General features: G+C 59.8%; 2 protein-coding genes across 2 annotated transcripts; both read right to left on the bottom strand.

Annotated features, from left to right (window-relative positions):
* Window positions 1-2445: 2445 nt before the first annotated feature.
* Window positions 2446-4608, bottom strand: GDF1 (growth differentiation factor 1; the record flags this gene model as incomplete). Its single annotated transcript, XM_082330909.1, has 2 exons — window positions 2446-3281; window positions 4323-4608. 2 exons carry the CDS (start codon window positions 4606-4608, stop codon window positions 2446-2448), a joined length of 1122 nt encoding a protein of 373 aa, XP_082187035.1.
* Window positions 4609-6177: 1569 nt separating this feature from the next.
* CERS1 (ceramide synthase 1) lies at window positions 6178-18786 on the bottom strand (the record flags this gene model as incomplete). Its single annotated transcript, XM_082331433.1, has 7 exons — window positions 6178-6854; window positions 7352-7500; window positions 8113-8260; window positions 9173-9334; window positions 9710-9890; window positions 10431-10590; window positions 18565-18786. The coding sequence occupies 7 exons, from the start codon at window positions 18784-18786 to the stop codon at window positions 6812-6814; spliced, it is 1065 nt and encodes a 354-aa protein (XP_082187559.1). The 3' UTR covers window positions 6178-6811.
* Window positions 18787-21262: the final 2476 nt, after the last annotated feature.

Below are 21262 nucleotides of genomic sequence, written 5' to 3'. Positions count from 1 at the left end.
TGTTAAATGCCCTGCCCCCTCCCCTCCTCTGGCTGCAAGGGGGCTGTCCCGAGCCCCGGGGTGGGGGTCCGCGCCCACCCGTGGGTGCAGGGAGGGAGCCGCAGGAGTTACGGAAGGCTGGAGCTAGAGGTGAGCAGTCCGGCCCGAAAGATCTCCTCCCTCCCGCTTCCCCTGCGCTGCGGTAAACATGGAAGTGGCATTTACCTGTGTCACAGGTGGTCGCTCAGCAAAGCTTGGCCTGGCTCTGGGCACCGGAGTGGCTCAGCATCTACTGAAATGCAGTTTCAGTGCTTAGGCCTGGTCTTACAGGGTATAAACTCACTACAGCCACTCCGGGGCTGTCACCCACCTCCTTACGCTGCTCCCCAGTGCCGGGATGGGGCGGTGGAGGGGGACAGTCGCCCTCCCTCCTGCTGGAGAGCCAGGTAAGCAGTCTGCCCTACACCTGAAGTGAGCTGAGCCACAGCACAGGCACAAAAAACTAATACTTAAAGGTTTTCTTAATCCTGCCCATCTTAAATTCAAAAGTAATGGCTCCTGCTTGCTTTAGTTAAGTCCTACTCTAAGCCCTTAAAACATTTAAGTGGTTGAAATGGGTTTCAACATCGCTCTTGTTCATCTGCTGGAGTAACGCAGGGCTGACCTGCGCTGGAGCGCTCCGCTAGTCCACGGCGCTGTCGAGAAACACGTTTAGGTGGGAAAAACCTTAGTACGCTACGCAGCTAAAGTACTCGAGCTACTCCAGCCTTGCCCTTCAGCTACGCGGTTCAGGGGTGTTAGCAAGAACACCGTCACAGGGGCCAGGGAGACGTTTCCTCTGCAAACCCACAGTGGTTAAACCTTGAGTGCTTCCCTGGAGGGAGAAGGCCCAGCTTCGCTGGGTAATAATACTTCATCAGACCTCGGAGACAACACAGCATCAGTACAAAAACAACGCGGACGAAATAATCTATGCTATGTTGTCAGGTTCACATTTAACAAGGAAGGAAAAAAAAAAAGACAAAAAATTCAAGTCTAACTCAGATTCCTTTTCTGTTCCCCCCCAAAAAAGCAAAGCTGCAGGAGCTCAGGAAAGCCTCGGCGGGCAGGGCTGGGGCTGCACCCAGCCCGGGGTGCGATACGGAGCACGGCTCTGCAGCTTTGCCCGGGCTGTAAACCTCCAGCTGCCGTCAGGTGGGAGAAAAGCGGCAGCTCCTCCGGCGGCGATCGCCGCTGCTCGGAGGGGATGGCGCAAAGCTGCATCCCTGCCGCGCCGCGCCGCTAAACAGGGAGAGCACGGCCCCGGTGCTGCAGTGGGCTGGGGGCCGCAGCCACCAGAACCCCAAACAGCTAAAAAAAAAATAAAACAAAAATAACCCTAAAAAGCACAACCACGTGACCGTGGTGCCTGACGTCTGGGGGCTGCAACGCTGCCCTTGCCTGATGCGCGGCTGCCATCTGGCTCCAGCCGCGGTTCAGGCTGGGCCTGCAGCCGCCGGGGACCGGCCGCACCACGCTGCTCTCATCGATTTGCAAACGAGGTAAATTAAATACTGACTCCCAGCAGGCCGGGAGGGAACCCCCGGCTGCCCCGCACCACCCCGTGCCCACCTCTGCATCGGGGCACCACAGCCCCCGCTTTACCCTGGCTTTCCTCGGTCACGCAGCAACCCGCCCCGCACAAAACCGCCGCCGCTGCATTCGGCCGCCCAGCACCTCCGCACCACGTCCAAGCCGCCCCATCGCCAACCGCACCATAAAAACCAGCTCAGGCCTGCGTTCCCAGAACAAAAGAGAAACCCGCGCGCCGCAGGCCCTGCCTCCGCCGTGGGAAGGGATTCAGTCAGGCAGCGCCGCAGCTCGTGCCGTGACACCATACCTCTTCCTGCAGCGGGACCGGAGCCACCGCGTCGCCTCCTCCCGGCACAGCCGCACTGCAGCCGAACCCCGCACCCAGGCAGCAGGGACCCAACCGCAGCATTTCACCACAAAAAGTCATTTCTTTTTGCACTGAGCGAGCTGCAGTATTTCGCCAAAAAAAAGCACAAGCCCTGCGCTGCGCTCCCAGGCGGGTGCCTCGCTGGCACCAGCAGCAGCTTGGCCAAGCGTGAGGGGGCTCTGGGATTCACAGCCCGGTGCCGCCGTTGTCTGCGGAGAACAGCATCGACAACCAGCATCAGACTTGATCATAATCCCGTAAGAGGCTGCGGCAGGCGGCTGCTGGGAGGGCTGAGCCCCCCGCTATGGCTAAATCACAACTCCAGTAACGATCCGTGGTGCCGGGCCCCCTCCCCGGCCGCACGTGGAGAAGGGCGGCTCCAGGGGAGCTCCGACACTCAATGCACCAAGGGGGAAACTCCCTGAACACCAGCACAGAGGGGATTTAACACACTTGGATTTATTCCATCAATCATTCAACACTTCAGACAGCCCCCCCCCCCAGCACACGCTGCCCCAGCCGCTCCGCTATCTGCAGCCACACTCATCCACCACCATGTCCTCGTAGTGCCTCAGCACCACGTTGTCGTTGTTATCGTAGTAGAGGATGGAGATCGGGGAGAGCCTGACGGGGACGCAGCAGGGCTGGGGGGTCCCCTCGGGGTCCAGCGAGTGCACCATGGTTTGGAGGATGGCGTGGTTGGTGCTGTTCAGCTCCGCCGTCAGGGGAAAGGGGCACTCACCCAGGCAGTAATTGGCCATGTAGCCCTGCGGGGCGATGATCCAGTTCTCCCAGCCAACGTCGCTGAAGCTGATGTAAAGCCGCCTGGGCTTGCAGAGGTTGCTGGGAGTGACAGGGGCGTAGTGAGCGCTTCTCCTCTTCCTGGCAGCCTTGCACTGCTGCTGGCTGAGGGTCACCACCAGGAGAGAGGTGTCCAGGAAGGCGTCGATGCTGGCACAGAGGCTCTGCGGCTCCCCGCTCGCCGGGGATGATGCACCATCGCCGCCGCTCACCGAGATCTCCAGGATCAAGCCCAGATTCCTGCTGTACGTCCTCCAGTCCTTCGCCACCCCGCTCAGGTTGAAGAGGAGAGACTTGTGCAGCTGGGCGAAGGACTGCTCCACCAGCAGCTTTCGGCCGTGCTCGTGGGAGGACATCCCCCGCAGGGACATCTGGGAGGTTTGGTAGAGCCTCAGCTCAAAAACCTGCCCCTGGCTGGAGGCGTGGTAGGAGTTGTGGCTGAATTTGATCTCTAGCTGAGCCATCGTCAAGCGCTCGCCCTCCTCCAGCACCGAGAGGTTGAAGTACAGCCGCTTCTGCAGACACAGCAACCTCTGGGGCTGCCCGTTATGAATGAAGTGGCCTGACAAAGAAGGAGAAATAGAGGCGGTGGTGGTTGAACCCTTGTTACACTGAGGATCAGCCTCCCTGTGCTCCAATTTAAGCTCTTGGCTGCACAGCAAGAGGAAGATGGGGCTGACAGAGGCAGGCAGCCAAGCATGCCCGCAGTCGTTGGATCGAGATGATAAGGCTGCAGTAGGGGCTATCGGCCCAACGGCACGGCCATCAGAAAGGTCTGGAGGCACAAACGCTAGCCTGGGCTCCAGCCTGCGGCACGGGGATGCTACAGCCATTCCAGCATCTCCTCCAGATGCTACTCAACGTCTCGGTGCATTATTTTTCCCCAGCTGTAAATATCTCCCCCCAGGACAGGGGGGTTGTTGTGGGTGCCAGCTGTTTGGGATGGAGGGGAAAGGAGGGCAAATAGCAGCAAACTTCAGGAGCCAGTAAGCTGCCCCTTTTAGCCAGCCCTAGGTTTCCACTGGAAACCTGGAACCACAAGAAAGACGAGCTCCGTGGCGTCTCAAGACCTAGAGGACACCGACCAAACACGCCCCACGTAACTGAGAACGGCTCAGAGGGGCCACAGGCTGAAGCAGCCAGATGTGCCGTGTGGCCGGCCGGAGGCATGGGGACAAAAAGGAGGGGGGGGGACACAGCCAAATGGCCGAGCATCCCGTCCCACCCGAAGCTGGGTGCTGGTCTCGCTCGCTGCGCCCACAGCCACCTCTACCACAGTCACCTCCACCACCGCGAGCCTGGTGGGTCGCCTGCGATCACACCGGCGTCCCTGGACTGCGCTAGCTGACTCCAGGACAGAGCCTTACACAGCTGCCTTGCCTACTGACTCATTTCTAAACGAAATAATTATCTACAACATCCAAAGGGCCCAGAGTTTACACAGCAGTGATTTCTCCTGGAGACCTGGCCCCTGCCCTGTCCTCCGCCAGCCTCTCCTACCTACACCCAACAGACAGAAAAGGAAGGACGGGAGCCAAGTCTCCCAGCCCAGAGATCAGAGGGGCTTCCAAAAGGCAGGACCCAAACCACGGCGTTTCTGTACCTTGGTCAGCGAAGACACGGATGATGTTCCCAGGGACATTAAATTCCTCCACCCTACAAGCATCCGCCAGGTCTTTGTTTGTAGAAGGCAGCATCTTTCTCTTCTGGAAGATCCTCCAGAGCACAGACGGCACAGGAACGGGGGTTTTCGGGCTGGGCTTGGTGCTCAAACCCAAGGATTTTAACAGCAAACTTTCCTGCAAGCTTAACTCCATCCCCAGAACCACGCTAAGGAGAGCGCAGGCAAGGCCAGCTCTAAAGCTGGCGTGCGTGGGGAGAAGCCACATTGCTTTGCTCTCCTTCCCGCAGACAAAGAGCAGCCTGGGCCGGGGACCTGAAGACAGGGGCCAGGGGGGTGTTGATAGCCTGATTGGAGCCTTTGATCTGGTTAGTGCTTAATTAGCACGGAGGGATTCCCAGGATTGGGCAGGGAGTGTGAACGGTCCCTCCAGGCTCCCCGAGGACCTGTTAACCCTTTGAGGCTGCGCAGCCTCAGAGCTCCTACAATCTCTCCCACATCTCCACACCATCGAGGTCCAACAGCAAAGTCCTTGGTGGCAGGGAAGAGGCTGCTCTTCCCCGCACAAATCCGCCTGCAAGCCGAGCACTGCTCCATCCGCTGCGGACATCCCACCCAGATCCAGGAGGAGACACGGACCAGGGTCTCCTCTCGCTCCCTCCTCCCAAATCAGCTTTTTCTTTTTTCAATCACAGCATCCAACACTTCTCTCTCAAGGCCGTCAACTTCCAGCACACCAAATCATCAAACTCTCGCTTCAGCTCCCTGCCGCACGCACCGCCCTGCCCACAAGCCACGCAGCCCCGGGGCCAGCACCAAAAACCATCAGCACCAAAAACCATCAGCACCCACCCCCGGCACCCACCCCCGGCGCGGGGTCCCTGCCCCAGCCAGGCAGAGGGAGCCCCGGGGCCCCCCCGTTTGCACAGCCCCTCTCTAGCCATCAGAGCAAAACTGCAGGCAGCACACCTGATGTTACGCACACCACCGAGTCACCCAGCTGAATGCTGAAGCCTGAGCAAGCCGGTACGATAAAATTCACGTGCTGCCTAGGTCCCGCCGTTGCCCCAGCCCGGCACCGTCGCTGCCCCAGCTCTGCTACGACCGAGCAGAAAGGGGCCTGGGATGTTGGTTCCCTTCGTTTCCTCCTTCCTGCAACTCCCGCTTGAAAGCCAAGGAACTAAAGCACGGAGATGCACCCCTCCGAAACCCTGCTAGGCGATGACAAGCGAGAAGGCGACGGATCCCGACGCAGCTTGGGACTGTTTCCGTCAGCCCAAGTCACATTTTGCTTTCTGTTTACCGAGGAACTTTCCCTGTGGCTCGCACAATGCGCCTGGCGTTGAATCAATACGACAGCCCAAAAACAAAAGGAAAAAAAAAAAACAAAACAAAACAAGTAACCATTCTCCGATGCCTGGAATTAATGCCCCGGATCCCCCTCCACCGCCTGCTGTCCCTGGCGGGGAGGGAGCTCCGCTTCCCGGGGAGCACAGGAGCTGCGGGTCCTGGCCCCGCGAGAGGAGAGCGGGGGACAGCCTCGGGCTGAGGGGCTGTAAAACCCGGAGGGCTTCGCAGCAGAGAGGCCACGGCCCAGCCTCGGGGACCCTGCGAGGCGCAGGGCCGGCGCTGCCTGGAAAACCAGCACAGGGAGCAGAAACTATTTGTCCTTTACTTGAGCAAGCAGACATGACTGGGTGAGAGCCTAGAGACCCCTCATCAGGGGACCCTGCAGGACTGGGACTGGCTTTTTAAGCGACTATAAGACTTACATAGGCTTTTTAAGCAAATTAAATCTCCTGGCCCTCATCCAGCAGGGCAGGAGGCTGGAATAATGCTCCAGGGCTGGGTTTCCAGGCAGATCTGCACATGGGAACTGCGCTGCGCCTCCAGATATCCGTGGGCAGCTCTGTATTCGTCACCCCTCCCGAGGAGGAAGGCTCAGAGGTGCGCTGCATCGCTTGGCTAGGGAAGAGCTGGCTTTGGGCTCCCCTTGCCTGGGCCGGCGATGCCAACGGAGGAGAGGACGTTGCCCTCCCCAGTTTGACGCTGGGTCAGAGGACCCTTCAGGGCGGCTGAGGCAGGGTCGGTGGGAAGGTCCAACAATGAAGAGAGGGGAAATCCCAAAGGGACTGAGAATAGCCGAGGGACGGAGTGACAGAAGAAACACCAGGGGACCTAAAGCCAGCTCCAAATCCTACCTGGACCACAAAGCCACCAGCCTCTTAACTGAACCGGCACGGACTGGCTACGGAAAGCACATCAGCATCAGGTGAAGCCTGGTCACAGGCAAGCCCCAGGAGGGGCCTGATCCTGCCAGCGGCATCTCTTCCCCGGCTCCGGGCAGGGGATGAAGGGGTATCGGGGATGAAGTTCTCCTTGTGCCTTTCGTTTGCTGGGTTTGAGCGTAGGGTCCTGGGTCAGTCCCCAGATCCAGCCAGGCTGCCCAGGCTGCAGCAGCCACGCTTCCCTTATAACCGCTTGTCTTTCACAAGTCCATTCTTCAGGTGCATCCTGTAAAAGAGCACAGCAGACAGTGAGCCTCCGTCTCCGCGCAGGCTCTCCCTCTCTTACTTTCACAAATCACTGCTGAGGTCGGACCTGTCTCAACAGGCCCCCGCAGACAACTTGTCCCCAGTCAGGCAGACCTGCTCTGTGGGATCCAGCATCCCGCCAGACTTCGGGCTCGCCACACGAAGCACAGATGCTGCTCAGAGAGAACAGCCTCAAGCAAAGAGCCAGTCCTGCCCGGCGAGCAGGGGAAGGGGGGGTGAGGATCCATGGGACAGAAAGATGGATGGACACACCACAATGCCTAGGCGTGGACAGACAAACTCCTTCCCGATACTTGCAGCAATGTTTTGTACTCTGTGTCAAGGCATCCTGCTGCTCGCCTGTTTTCCAGCCCCGTGGTGAACCCTTTGACAGTGGCTCCAGAGCCCTGGGAGGCCTGCCAGCACCCCTTCCCCAGCCCACAGACGCTGTGCATGTGTGTAACCCCCCCCACATACCCTTCTTTCAGAGCATTGGGCAGCTGGAGTCCAGCCTCTTTCTTCTTGGTGGTTGTGGTTTTCTTGCTGTCCTCCACGTCGTACTCACGCACATCGTTCACCTCTTGCATCTGCCCCATCAGCACCTTGGCCACAAACAGGACGATGTACTGTGGGAGGAGAGACGCCGTCAGCCACAAACCCCAAGGCTCAGAGCTGCTCCACCTCACCTACTCACTCCCGTTTGCTAACTGGGACCTTTCTCCGCTGTCCTCCACCCCAGGAAGGGCAGGGCAGATCCCACCGGGGCGGCCAAAGCCCTGGGATGTGGCTGATGACCTGCAGCAGTGGGAGGCAGCGCTCCGGCAACTACCCTTAACTCATTTCATCCCCACAGGATGACGAACTCGGATGCTACCCAGCTCTGCTCAGGGTTGAGCTTGCTGGCGTGAGCCCTCCACGTCCACCCTTTTCACCCCCTCCCCAAAGCTTCAGGGGCTGCCAGAGCATTTACACCCGTACCGAGGTCCAGCCTGCCCCAGCGGCTGGTATCGCTCCCTCCCTGTGGATCCCCGGGTGCGAGACAGTCTGAATTCCAGCGCAGAGGAGCCCCCGGGCACTGACACGGGATTCCCTCCTCCCCTCCCAGCCATCCCTCGGCCCCCCGCAGCCTCCCCATCCCCGCAGTCCCCCAGCTGCCCCCGGGACGGGCAGGCAGCAGGCGCGGGAGCGGCAGAAGAGGGAGAAGCTAGCGTAGGGGTTGCTGAGCTCCCCCTACTCACCAGGAACCAGTAGATGTTCATCAGAGTGAGGACAAGGAGCAGAGCATTGAAGAAGAAGTAGAAGGGGATATTAGGGACCGACTGGAGGCTGGAGTAGCAAGTGGCGTAGAGCACCTTGAGGGGAAACCAGTAGAGACGGAACCAGAACCTGCCAGGGCAGAGGGAGCAGGGTGGTTGAAGGGCCCCCGGGGATCCCGGGGGAGGCGCGAGAGCCAGCGCAGCTCCCCCAGCACAACGCCTGCCTCCAGGCAGCCCTCGCCAGCTCCCCGTGCAGTCCCTGCTCTTGGCTTCTGGCTCGGGTTTACAGGTCCGGCTCCAGGCAGGACTTCACCCGGACCCCGTGAAGGGGCAGCTACCGAAGGGAGAACGCAATGTCTGTGGGCAGAAAAGGCTTGGCACCGGAGGTAGGGCAGAGAAAGGGCTTTCGCAGGGTAGAGAGGCGGGTCTACACTGCAGATTATCTCAGCTGGATGGGGGACAGGAGGGGACTACAGCTGGAAGGTTTTCTCAGTCCTGCGCATCCCTAGTTTATCACTAAAAACCTTCGCTGCTCTCCTCCCCTCCAATTGCGGGCTCTTGTTGCCACCCCTGCTTTTCAGAGCAGCCCGTGGAGAGGGAGGAAGGAGACAAAGGAGGAGCGACAACCTGCGAGCTCCCCATCTCTATTCTTCATCTTTTTTTTCTCCTGCCTTGCCCCAAGAGGAATAGCAAGCCTGGAATCTGGGGCAGCCCTACGTCCTGCTTCCTTCTTGCAAAAGTGCTTCTTGCTGCTAAAACCAAGCGAGTGGGAAAATGGAAACAGGTCCTCCTCCCCTGGGGTCATTTGTCATGCTGCAAGCGAGATTTCACAGGCACTTCTGTGGTGACAGACGGCAAAGTGACTACAGAAGGATTCCAAGCCCAGCATGGGGTCAGGCTCTGCCGGGAACCTCTTCCCAAACGGTTTTTGAAAGGGCTTGTTCCCAGGCACACAAACCCAGCCGGCTGCACCCCGAGGCACCGGGGGGATTGCAAAAGCTGGCAAGGCCGGTGGGAAGTGGGATCAGGCAGACAAACTCACCAGCTGACGCTGAAGGTGAGGCAGCCGATGTTGGAGATGACGTCGTTGAGGCGATGATAGACTCCCCCCCGGTGCTTGAAATAGACGTTGAGCTTGGTGAATTCCAGCTGCACGTCATTGACGTCGTGCAGGAAGAGCACGAGGATGCCCACGTTGTGGTACCTGTAGGAAAAAGGGGAGCAGGGAGGGAGATGTGTGGGGCAGCGGGTTGATGGTAGCACCCAGCACCCCACCGTCCATCACGCCGGGAGCGGACAGAATAATCCAGACAACCAGAGCTGGCACGGCACAGCGTAGCAACGTGCTGCGGGGGGGTCTGGCGCTGTGCAACGGCTCGTGAGCACTGGGATTGCTGCAAGAGCAGGGAGGCAGGGTGAGGGAGGCAGGGGAGAATCCACACCAACCCAGCAAGAGTCCTCCAGCTACGTGCCTGCGAGACGCGCATGAGCGCAGAAAGGCTGCAGCTCTTGCGGCGTAGCTGCCCAAGGCTGGCCCGGGCACCTTGCAGAGGGGCAGTGCCACGGCCAGGGACCTCACCTGAAAGCGTAGGAGAAGGCTATGAGGGTCAGCGTGACCACATGGTGGAGAAGCATGACAACGGAGTCCTTGCGCCACGTGTCCATGTAAGCGGTGGCATAGATGGAGTGCCCGTAGAAGCTGCACTGCAACAGGTAGGCGATGGCGATGTCCGTGGGCACGTCCATGCCCTTCTTCCAGTCTGGGGTGGGACAAAGACACCTGGGTGAACCCCGAGCACAGAGCTTCCAGCAGCAGCAGAGGGGCAGGAGCGCAAAGAGCGGGGAGCAAGCAGCAGCCGGAGCCGCCCCAGCGCTTTGCTGGGCTCAGGTGCTCCCACTCAGAACCTCGCAGATGCAAAGGAGGCAAAGGCTGGAAGAGAACCCAGGTATCCTGGCTCCCAAACTCTGCCTGTGGCGTTAGACCCACTCCCTCTCCTAGATCTAAGGGAGAAACCTTGATTTGCTTCTCTCCTGCTTTACCCTCAATCCCGTTCCCCTCCATAGCTGCCCCAGCCCAGCCCCTGCTCTCCCCAATAGCCACTAGGTGACTCTCTCCGTAACGAAATGAAGGGACACAGCCTCTTGTGCCCTTGCTGTGCCCACAGCATCACAGAAAAGGCAATTTAGGTGTTCAGTCTTCTGTTTCGCTCACCCCAACTCCAGTTCCCTTGTTCAACCCAGACGTCCTATGAACCTGGACATGCTAATCCATGCCCGCTTCTCCCTGGTTCTTACTGTACCGTAAAAGACAGACGGTGGGTCGTAGAAGAAGGGGTAGTCGGTGAAGAAGAGCAGGTAGATGCCATACGACCAGGATAAGGTGTAGAAAAGCAGCTTCCAGGCACTCTCAGGCATCTTGGCAGCATCTTTCGGCTGCAAGTTGCACCACTCCCCGAAGGGCTGCGAGGAAAGGGGAGAAGTGTCGGCATGCAGGGCAAGGACAGGCGCTGGGGAGCCAGGGCAGGGCTCACCAAACCCCCAAGAGACTCCAGCACCGCATGCTGCGTGCACTGCCCGACAGGGCAAAACCAGGGTCGCAACCCCCATTTTTTTGACCTTCTTTACAGCACGAATGAGGAGGTCAAAGAGGCTGTAGCGAGAGCCTGGAGCAGGGATAAAGAGGAGGCTAGAGATGCTTCCACTCAGCCCCGGCCGCTCTGGAAAGCTGCGAAAGCAGAGCCCCGCGGAGAAGGCAGAAGCCGAGGGCACGCGTCCCACAGCCTGGGCACCGCTCCATCACCCTCGCTCCAGGAGCGGGACCGACCACAGCTGGCTTTTGCAGAACAGAGTCAATAACTAATAAAATAAAAATCAAGTCCTATCTGCACAAGGAAACCCAGAAGAGGAAGCTGTAACAATACCATCCTGTGCATACGGACCTTGCAGCACTGCCAACTCCCAGAAAAGAGCCTTTCAACTGAGGAAGCAAAGGCTTTCCAGAGCCCTAAACAGGCAGCCGCTGCTCCCCAGCCAGGGGGCACGGGACTCCCCTGCCTGCACAACCAGCGCCGGCGGGGGCCAGCTTTGCAGGCAGCGAGTCAGGAAAGCTGGGGCACTGGGTCCTCTCGCTCTCTCACACCTACTCATGCTCACCCACATTCCCAGCAGCTGACCAGCACTGCAACGCTGCTGGTTTTCCGCCGCTGTGGTTTGCGGCACCCCTCCCACCGGTCGGGACTCAGAAATAGGAGGCAAAGCCTCCCCAAATATGGCCAGAGTGAGGGAAGGGAGGATGAGCAGCTCTGCAGATGGCTCACGCTAATCAGAACGAAACTTTCTCACCCCGAGTCCCCCGCGCTCCCGAGGACGATGAGTTCCACCCAGCTCTCCCGCCACTCGCGCTCTGCGGCAGCGAGAGAGCTGGGCCACCGAGGCCAGGGACGACTTGGGAATCACAGTCAAAGCAAAGCCCCGGCATCAAACAGCCTCAGCTCCCCAGGAGTAAAATGGAGCAGCTGATGCTACCCTTCATCTTCGACCGCGTGCCGGAGCGCGAGCGATGCTGCGCGCCGAGGGTGCCCTTAGCTCGGCCGGGGCTCCGGGCACGGATGTTTTCCCTCCGTGGCAGCTGAGCAACACCAGGCACCGTTTCTGCTTCTCCTCACGAGTGACAGAGCCATATCAGCCTGGCCAACCTCCGCAGCCCTGGCCGTGGCTGCAGGGGAGCAGTCAACGCCGGGGAGCGTTGCTCAAGGTCCAGAGGGAATCATCACTGCCTGAAACAGAGATAACACCCAAAGGCCCCCGGCTGAGAGCTCCCCGGGGAGAGGCCAGATAAGCTCGAGATGAAAACAAAATGCCTGCAAAGTAACCGTACCCTGCCCCAGGTCAGCACTTTCTGCAGCCGGCGCTCAGCTCCTCGATGCTCAAAGGCTATATTAAGGCCCCAGCTGTCCCCAGGCAGTGGCTGGTCTGGCTTTTAGCCCCTCTCTGCATCAGATTTTCAAAGGACTCCACTCCAAGCATTGTCCCAGCCTAAAAGTGCTTTGTTCTAAGCTCTGGATTTCCCAGCACTGGTCAGACCTGGAAGCACCAGCCCCACAAAGCTCTGCCAAGTTGTCCCTGGCCCCTCCAGCTCGAGAGGCAGAGCTCTGGCCTCCCCTGCGCATCTCGCATTCAGAGCATGGCCGTCCTCGTTGAGACCAGGAACACGCTGCTGCCAAGGCTTCTTCCAACAGGAGCCACGGCAGGAAAAAGAGGAGGAAGCTTGAAGGGTAAATAAATAATGCAGAGACAAAGCCTGAGCCCAGAAAGCATGAATTATTTGTGCCTCCATACAGCGGAGCAGAGAAGCAGCTCAGATATGGGGACGGCTCGCCACGCTACCGCGACAGCGAGCTGCAGAGCCCCCGGCCTCTCCTGCCCTCCTCAGCTGGGGCTGAATTTAGGATGCTGAGCTCAGCCTCAAATCCCCGCTGCAGCCTTGCTGCCCATCACCAGCCGAGTCATTTCGCTGCTTCTCTGCGCCTCAGCTCCCTACCGGCAAAGGGGGAACGACGCCACGTTTCCACCCCAGGCGGGCAGAGCTGATGGCAAGGGCCACGACCCACGGGGCAGGCACAAACCACTGAGACGAGCTGCATTTCATGGACCCTCGGACCCTCGGCAGAGAGGGCAGCAGCGCAGCAAATTGCCACCGTGAGCCCGCAGCCACGGCCTGAGGAACAGCCCGCCGCAGGCATGGCAGCAGCTCCCAGTCTGGAGCAAAAGCAAAAGCCAGGGAAGGACTGCTCTGCTCCAGCTTGCGGGGGCTAACGCCCAGGGAGGTTTTAGCCCTCGCTGCCTATATGGTTAATGACAAGTCCCGGAGAGAGCCCTCCTCCTGCTTTAATAGCCGCGGGGCATCGCAGGCTGTACCCTGTACAGAAACGGGAGCTGGCTCTGGAGCAGACACAGGGAAGGATCGGAGAACCAGCATCTCCCAGATCGCCGCCCCACCCAGGGGCACAAATCAGCGTCCCCGGGGAGGCCCCGCCAAAACCCGGGCCGCTCGCCCAGGGGAGCGCAAGCCCAGGAGAGGCGCAGGGCAGCCCGCAGCAGGCAGGAGGCACATCTGCCCGCTCCCCGGGGTGGGAGATGCACAAGGTGGGGGATGTCCTCCCGCTACCCGGCTGCCGTTCCCACGGCAACGGCGCAGAGATGCCTGTTGCTAGGGGTGACGGGTGCTGCGGCCGGAACGGGGGATCTGGCTCCGGCTGAAAGAGCCCAAGGCTCTTGGCAAGTGATGTAATGAGGCTTCGCTTAAAGGGCGACCGGCTCTTCCTCCCTCCTCCTCCTCACCCCCACGCAAACCTTCGCAGGCATCTTCTGATTCACTCGTTTGTAAAATCGAGCGGTCCGAGGGACGTGACTGCTCCCCCGCAGCACCGCCCTGCGCAACCTGGGGGGCCGGGGGGGGGGGGAAGGAGCAAAGCTGTGGGCGAGAGCACGCTGCACGAGCGGTTTGGAGCTGGAAAGAGAAACCGAATGGAAACTGTCGCTGCCCACAGCTCTGCTGAAGTGTCAAAAAAATACTCGTAGCAAAAAGCAAACACATGCTCTCTCCCTTTTTACAGCCTCCAGCACCAGAGGAAAGCAGCCAGTCCCCCTGAATCTACAAGCAGCTAAAGCAGCAGGACGCGAGTCCTCCCAGCAACCTGCCAGGCTTGCAGTGATGGGTTATGAATTGAGGCTTGTTACAGAGGAATTGTATCCCCCAGGCCGCCCCCATCGCCTCTGCCACCTCCCCAGCCTGGAGAGGAGGGCTTGGCCCAACCCCAGCCATGCCCCGTCTGGCTTCTGGGCACGACGAGTTCCCCAGAGGAACACAAAGGAATGGCTGGCACGGAGCATCCCCAGCCCAGGGAACTGGCAGCTTTACATCAGCTTTTACTCAATGCCGATGATAATGATGAGCAAGCAGAGCTCCAATTCAAAACCTGGCCGCAACCAACAGCTACTGCCCCTTCCGCAGCGGTGGCACAGCTCCCCGCAGCCCGGTGCGAGGCTTCGCAGAGCTGCGACGGTGCCTTTCCTCCCCAAGGGGCTACGTCCCCTCCGTCCCCAGCCTGCACGCCGCTCCCGGACCGGCTGCCACCCCCTGCCGCGTCAGGGACGGGGCACGGAGCCTGCAGAAGGAAAGACCCAGTAAAACATCACCGTTCTCCACACCTGAAGAAATGAGTCTCCGGGAGCCTGTGGACCCGAGGGCCATAGCTGTCACCCCGGGAAAGGCGAATAAACTGAGGACAGTGTCAAGAGCCCCCGCTCTCGTTGCTCCATCCCCACGCCAAGCACGGAGCTGCTCGGTGCCTCGGTTTCTCTGCCCGCACAGCGGCTAAGACACCAGGCGGCCGCATTAGGCTCCGGGCAACATTTTCCAGATAAACATGTAGAAAAAGGCGCTATGACAATAGCAACAAACCAACAGACGTTATTTCTTCCTCGGTTCCTCTGCAAGCAGTAAAATTTGCCCCTAAGAGAGAAAAGCAATAGAAGACACTCTTTGAAGACAAGACACAGCTGCCCACGGGGTGCTGCGGGGGCTGAATAACCTCCTCATGCCTGACTGCTGACACAGCGGCCCAGGGAGAGCGGCCCCCGCTCCAGCGCGGCTTCGGTCCCCGGGGGTGAAGAAAAGACCCATTGTTGTGGCTTTCTCCCCTCCGGTTTCCAGGGTTTGTGCTTCCAACAGCGGGCAGAGCCGAGGAAACGGCGGTGCGGCAGAGCCTGCTCCCACCCCCGGCTCGCGGCAGAGGCTGCGTTGGGTGCCGGGTCTTCGGGACAGTGATAATTCCCCCCCCCAGGTCTCGTGCCCAGCGCTGGGGCTTGGAAAAACAAGTCTTGACAATACTGTAGGGTGGAAAAAAATTGAATAAATCACTGAAAGGGATAATAAGGACTCTTGCTTTCCAGCTTCCACATCCTTCCTGGGGCTGTAGCGCATCCCTCACCTAGAAACCCTGCTTTCCAGAGGACATTTTTCTATTTACACAACACTTTTCCTTGCAGAGGACACTGCAACGCCCTACAGATTTTGACACCGCTAAGATCGCAAGCTGGCCGGTGTCTGGGCCAAAACCGGAACACGTTTGCCCATTGCAGAGAAAAGGCAGCCGTTAAGGACGGAGGTGATACCTGGCGAACATCACCGGACTCAGAGGCAGCTTTTAGACAGAATGGGTTTTGCTCGCTGACGGACTTACACTTAGCTGACTTCAGGGACTTTAACTCCCATCAGCAAAGATGGCTCAGGGTAGTTTAGGGCCGCAAGCGTCTGCCTCGGCTTGCCACCGCTATTCCGGATCATCTTTGTGCGTGAATGCAGGTGCGCTCTTTGTTTTATCTATTCACGTTCACTGCCCTACTGCTCAAGACCTGCTTGGGAGCCTGCTAGCACAGGCCTGCTGAGCTCCAGGCGCTTCACCAAGCCTTTCCCAGGCGGAGCTGCCTGGTCCTATTCCAGCGGCGCTTGGCTTCGGCACTGCTGGGCTCAGCTGCCCTCCAGGCTGTTTAACTAACGCAGAGATGCTCAGGTTGCTGGTTTTTAATCAGACTCCTCAGAGCCTGGCTGCAGCCGCTCTCCGCGCAGGGGACACGCCAAGGACGGTGGCTTTCGGGGACCGACGGAGCTCAGACGCTAACCGCGGCAGGAGGACAGGGGCACGCAAACCGAGGAGGCTTCGAGGGACGGGAACGCTTGCCTAGAACTGGCTTGGTCTTCATTTCTGAAGGTGGTCTGCAGCCCCAGTGAGCTCGTACAATCAGACGCGCCCCAAGTATCGCTCAAGTTTGTGCCCCCAGAAGTCAACGAGACAAAGAGCAGAGACTCGGGCCAGACCCCGGGGAGGACGGGTGCGTCCCCCAGGCCTCCGCCGGGATGCCTGCGCCCCCGGCAGAGCTGACTTTGGGGGGTCTTTCCCTACCTAGTAATCCACGTTTGCTCAGCTAACTGGGATCTGTCCTACGCCAAAACAACTCCTTTCCATACTTGCACCAAGTGAGGATCCTGTGAAGAAGAGGCAACGGGCCAAAAGTTATCTTTGCTCCCAGGATGACGGGAAAACCACGTCTAATGCAGAGGCACCGACCCAGCCGTTGTAACGGGTGAACGTCCACACTTTCAAATCCCAACCAAACCCTTCCCATCACAGGCACAACCTTCACCGCTTCTTCAACCCAACTGCGAGAGCTTTTGGGTCAAAGATGTTGCAGGGTAAATGCTGCTGTGGTCCCAGAAGAGAGCGAGGAGCCTACCTCCTCTTCTCTCGATCCCGCAGATTAAGAAGGGGGCCATGCAGAGAGCACAGGAAGAGGTGTACGGCTTTAACGCACCCGTTTCTCAGAGGAGCGGTCACAGCCAGAGCTAAGTAAGGCGCACGTTGCGCTCCGGGCTTCAAGGCCTTGTGGTAAGAGTCAGTTCCTCTTCAGGTGCCGAGAATCACAATCCAAGCGGCAAGATTTATTATTGACAAATAATATACAGGAAGGCAGCATTCTCCAGACACCGAGCGGATTCATTTTATAACCGTGAGCGTTTCAGTTCTTGCAGGGAACACGAAGAGATTTGAAACGAGGAAGGATGCTCTCCGAGCCTGCGCTGGGAAGCGCGGAGTCCTGAGCCCGGGGAAGCTTCCTCCCAGGGTGGGAGAGGAGGTCGACTTTCGCCCTGGCTTTTCTCCTGAACGACCCCACTCCGCCGCTGCCCGTACAGGGGCCATGCGATACAAACCGATTTCCTAAACACTGCCAGAGGCTCTAGAGGAAAGCCACAACCTCCAGCTTTCCCAACAGCAAGTCCAGCAGAACAAACAAAGAAAAGCTTCAGATCCTTTAAAAATACATCTGTGAGAGCGGTCTCTCCCTACTGCTACCCTTCCACCCATCCACTGGGAGAGAACTGATGCTCTCGCAATTTCGCTCAGCATCCCGTCACCAGAACACATGCAGATGCGGCCACGGGAACCGGCTCCCATCAACCCCCCTCGCTCTTCTGCAGTTACAAGCGTGACCCATTTCTCCGAGGAACGATACCTCGGCGCTCGTACAAGCTGCCAAGCATCGTCCGAGGGCACCGAGCGGACTCCACAGCACGAAGAGCCTTTTTCACGCTCCGATCGCCACTCGCTCCGTAAAGGCGAGCTTACACAAGGGAAACCAGAGCACAGAGGAAATTACCTCCGGTTTGTTACGACAGACCGAGGGTTACCTCCAACCTGGTTCAACCCAATCCCAGAGCTCCCAGGCGCCGCGCGCTGCCCATCGGCAGCCACAGGCAGGCAGGGGTGCAGGGAACACGGAGAAATTCAGCCCTGCGTGAAAAGCCAGCAGGTTTCCTTGCCCACACGCCACTTTAGCAGCTTCAAATGAGTCCAGAGGACTCAGCCTGGAACCTCGCACAAGGTCAAGATCCACCTCGCATCACCAGATCGGCAAAGCCAGCTCTGAACGGCGAAGGAAGAGCCGCTTTAAAGGCAGGCTCGGCAGCGGATAGGGCAGAGAGAGGACAGCAGTAGCGGCCGATAGCCTGATTCTGGGAGGCAAGGCGGCCGTCTTCAATTTGCGAAGCAGCCTCTGAAGGAAGCAATTCACCCAGGGAACGAGGCCTGTCCCACGGAGCCGCAAAGAGCCGCAGGGGCTCGTCTAGCTCCTCGAGGCCTCGCGCCATCGTACTCGTGGGCCGGTGAGAAAAGGGTCGTCTCCGTGTCCCCTGCGGCCCCAAAACGCCGCACCTCCATCGCGTCTGCCTCTCAAGGCCAGGGTTACTGCAGAGCAAAGCGCACGGCATCTCTCTAGGAAAGCGGCGGGGAAGAAATCGCCTCTGCTGGGACTGAGCCATCAGAAGGAGAGGGGAGGTCTCATTTCGTTACATACGCTTTTCACAGCAAGAAATTAAGCAGAGCCATTCTTCGCGCTCGGGGACGTCCTGCTCCTCCTGGCCCTGACCAGGTGCTGCATAAACAAGGGGGGGAGAAGGGCCAGCAAACGCCTTCGGAGGCTGGGCGGGCGGGATGCCGGCAGCCCCGCAGCCCCCGGCGCCGCAGCGTCCCCGCGCCCTCCCCTCCACCGCCGCACCGGGGAGGGAACGCGGCGAAGGACGTTTTTTCACGCAAACCACGGATGACACGCAAAAATACGGTCCTCTCCTTCCCCCGTGCAAGAAAGAAGCCCCAGAGCCTCCCGGGCTGCGGCTAAGGGGGCCGGGGCGGCGGGGGGGAGCCCTCCCGTGCAGCGGGGATGCTCGGGGCTGCAGCCCCTCTCCCGCAGCTCCCCCCCCCCCCCCCCCAGGGAGCCCCCGCTTCCCCATGCAGCGACCCCCCCCCCGCCCCGGGACGCGGCCCCGAGCCCCCCGGTGCAGCGGGGGTCCCCGGTGCCCCCCCGGGGACGGGCACTGACCCGAAAGAGGCGGCGGGCGGCGGCGCGGCGCAGCGCGGTCCATCCCAGGGCGCAGAGCCCGCAGAGCAGCACCTCGCCCCAGCCCAGCTGCGCGTTCTCGGCCCAGGTCCTCCGCGACAGCTCCCAGCCGCAGTCCCCGCAGCCCCGCACGGCCTCGGCCAAGCTGCCGTAGCCTCGCCGGAGCAGCTGCCCGTAGCCGGGCATGGGCTCGGGCGGCGGCATGGCGCTCACCGCTGCCCGCCCATGGCCCCGCCGCTGCCCGCCGGCTCCGCGCAGGCTCCGCACGGGGCGGGACGGGGACGGGACTCCGCTCCCCGCCCTCACCGGGCCCTAAGAGCCGCTCCCCCCCCCCGCCCCGCACGGCCCGGCCCCTTCGGGCTCCGCTCGCCCCCGCTGCGGAGCGAGGTCTGCGGCTTGGCGGAGCCTCTCGCCCCCGCCGGGGCCAGGGCAGCGTGCCCGGCGGCTCCTTGGGGGCCGGGGGCTCGTTGGGGGCCGGCTCCTTAGCACGGAACGGAGCAGCGGCTCGTTAGGGACCGGTTCATCAGCCCCGAGCGGGCCGGTGGCTCGTTAGGGGCCGGTTCACCAGCCCGGGGCGGGCCAGGGGCTCGTTAGGGGCCGGTTCACCAGCCCGGGGAGTCGCCGAATGAAGCGATGGCACAGCTTCTGACACACACACACACACACACACAAAAAAAGAAAGCAGCAACAACGCGAGCGCTCTCCTGGAGGACGAGCCGTGACGAGGGGCTGGAGCCGCTCCCGTAGCCGGGACCGGAGACAAACGCTGATGTTCGGGGATCAAGAGGTGACAGCCGATGACAGAGGAGCGGGAGAGCGCCGGGCCTGCCAGGCTGCGCCTTCGGGCGGCCCTGGGGGCTGGACGCTACCCCCAGCGCCTTGGCAAGGCTGCCCAACGCCACAGAGCTCCTACAGCTCTCCGCGTTCATAATGCCCGACTAAACGTTCCCCCTTCAGCCTCTTTTCATCTGAGGTGCAAAGAGAAACATTTTTCCAGACCTTTCTTTTTTCCATACCTCTCAGCAAAGCCTCCCAGCAGCAGCAGATCCGTCCCTTCCCCGCGAAGCCATCGGGTGCCTCCCCCCTGCCCCACACCTGGGCCTCGGCACCTGACGCCGTTAAGGCGGCTCTGGGATAATGAGATGCACCTGAAAAATGCCAACAGGCCCTCCCAAAAGGTCACCCCTGCTGAACGACCTGCCCGAGTGCCTCCTCCAGACGGCAGGCAGCTTGCACTCGGGCCAGCTGCTGCTTCACAGGACAGAGATCTCGTTATGTATATGGTTAAACTTAAAAGCAATACATCCACAGCCATGTACAGCCAGCCAGACCTGCGGCTCGCCAGGAGAAGCATGAGTTTAAGACGAAGGTTCTCCTGAAATGCCAACACTTAAACTGTCTCACGGTAAGGCACGACAGGAACCTCAGGCCAAAAGCACCGGAGCGGCGCAGCGGTGTTTGGCTTCGGCCGCGGAGGAGCAAAGGGAGTTCGGTTGTGTCCTAGAGCACCAAACTATCGGCTAAATTGCAGCTGCGGGATCCTTGCTACTGGAGATAGCGACTAATCACCATCATCACAGGCACTCGTGGAACTGTAACTTGAACCAGCTTGATAGGGAAAGAAAAAGACAAAGTATAAATGAGTTTTATCTCATTTCAAGTCATTCCTCCGACCGCAGCCGTTCTGCCTTCAAGTTCTCTGGAACCTCTCTAACTGGTCTGGGGCAGCGATGAGAAAACACAAACTCGTTCCTCTCGGAGGTCCCAACAACGCGTTCCCCTATTCTCACATCGACAGCGCTGGCTCCTGCTATGCCACTTGCTTTTATTGTTTACATTTTTAAGTCAATTTATCATGGCCCATCAAGTGGGTCATGGCTGCCCCGAACACACAAGCCCCTTTCACGGCTCCCTCAGACAGCTCCACAAAGGAAACATTCATTCCAGACCGGACCATGAATAACCCCTCATTGAAAAGAGCTGCTCGCTAAACAAGCCAAGGAGGGAGACAATGAGCCCTTTCAGAGCGACCGCGGCCGAGGTGGGCACAAAGGAAACGCCAGTTAGCCATGCTGACAGCGTAGTACACACCCCTCTTCTCCCTCTCCCCAAACGCAACCCAAAAGATAACGCAAAAGCGAACTCGAGTATCGGAGTTCAGGAGGTCCCCGCTGGGGGCTCCGCTCGGCCACCTGCTCCTCGCATCCCCGACACCGCCCGACGGCTCGACGCACTCCGAAACGCCGGGCAGGAGCCCGAGGCTCCCGAAGAGCGCAATCCCCCGGTGCGCGATGGCGTCGTGTTCCACGGCGCGTCAGGCTCAGCAACCGTGCTTTCGGAAGCGGCCGGTGACAAGTGCACCTCCGCACCGGCCGCGGGATGGACGTTGTTAAGCGAAGGCCTAATGCCTTCCTGGCTCCAGGATGTGCGCTACTGCGTTTTACCAACTTAAGATTAAGGCTGAGCCTATTACAATCGGATTATTTTTATTTTGGGGAAGCTTTCCCTCTCACCAGCAGTAACCCCTACAGCCGCACGTCCTTCTTCCAGAGGATGCCGAGGTTAAAGGAAGAGTCAGCAGCCAGACTGGAAGAAGATCCAGAACTCGGGATTCATCCGTGCACTGAATGCAGATGCTTAACATTAACCTTCATACTCTTGCCACAGAGCACCCTCCGTA

Source organism: Platalea leucorodia, assembly GCF_965183815.1.
Source record: "Platalea leucorodia genome assembly, chromosome: 21".
NCBI classification, from domain to species: Eukaryota; Metazoa; Chordata; class Aves; order Pelecaniformes; family Threskiornithidae; genus Platalea; species Platalea leucorodia.
This window is presented reverse-complemented; position numbering and strand designations above follow the sequence as displayed.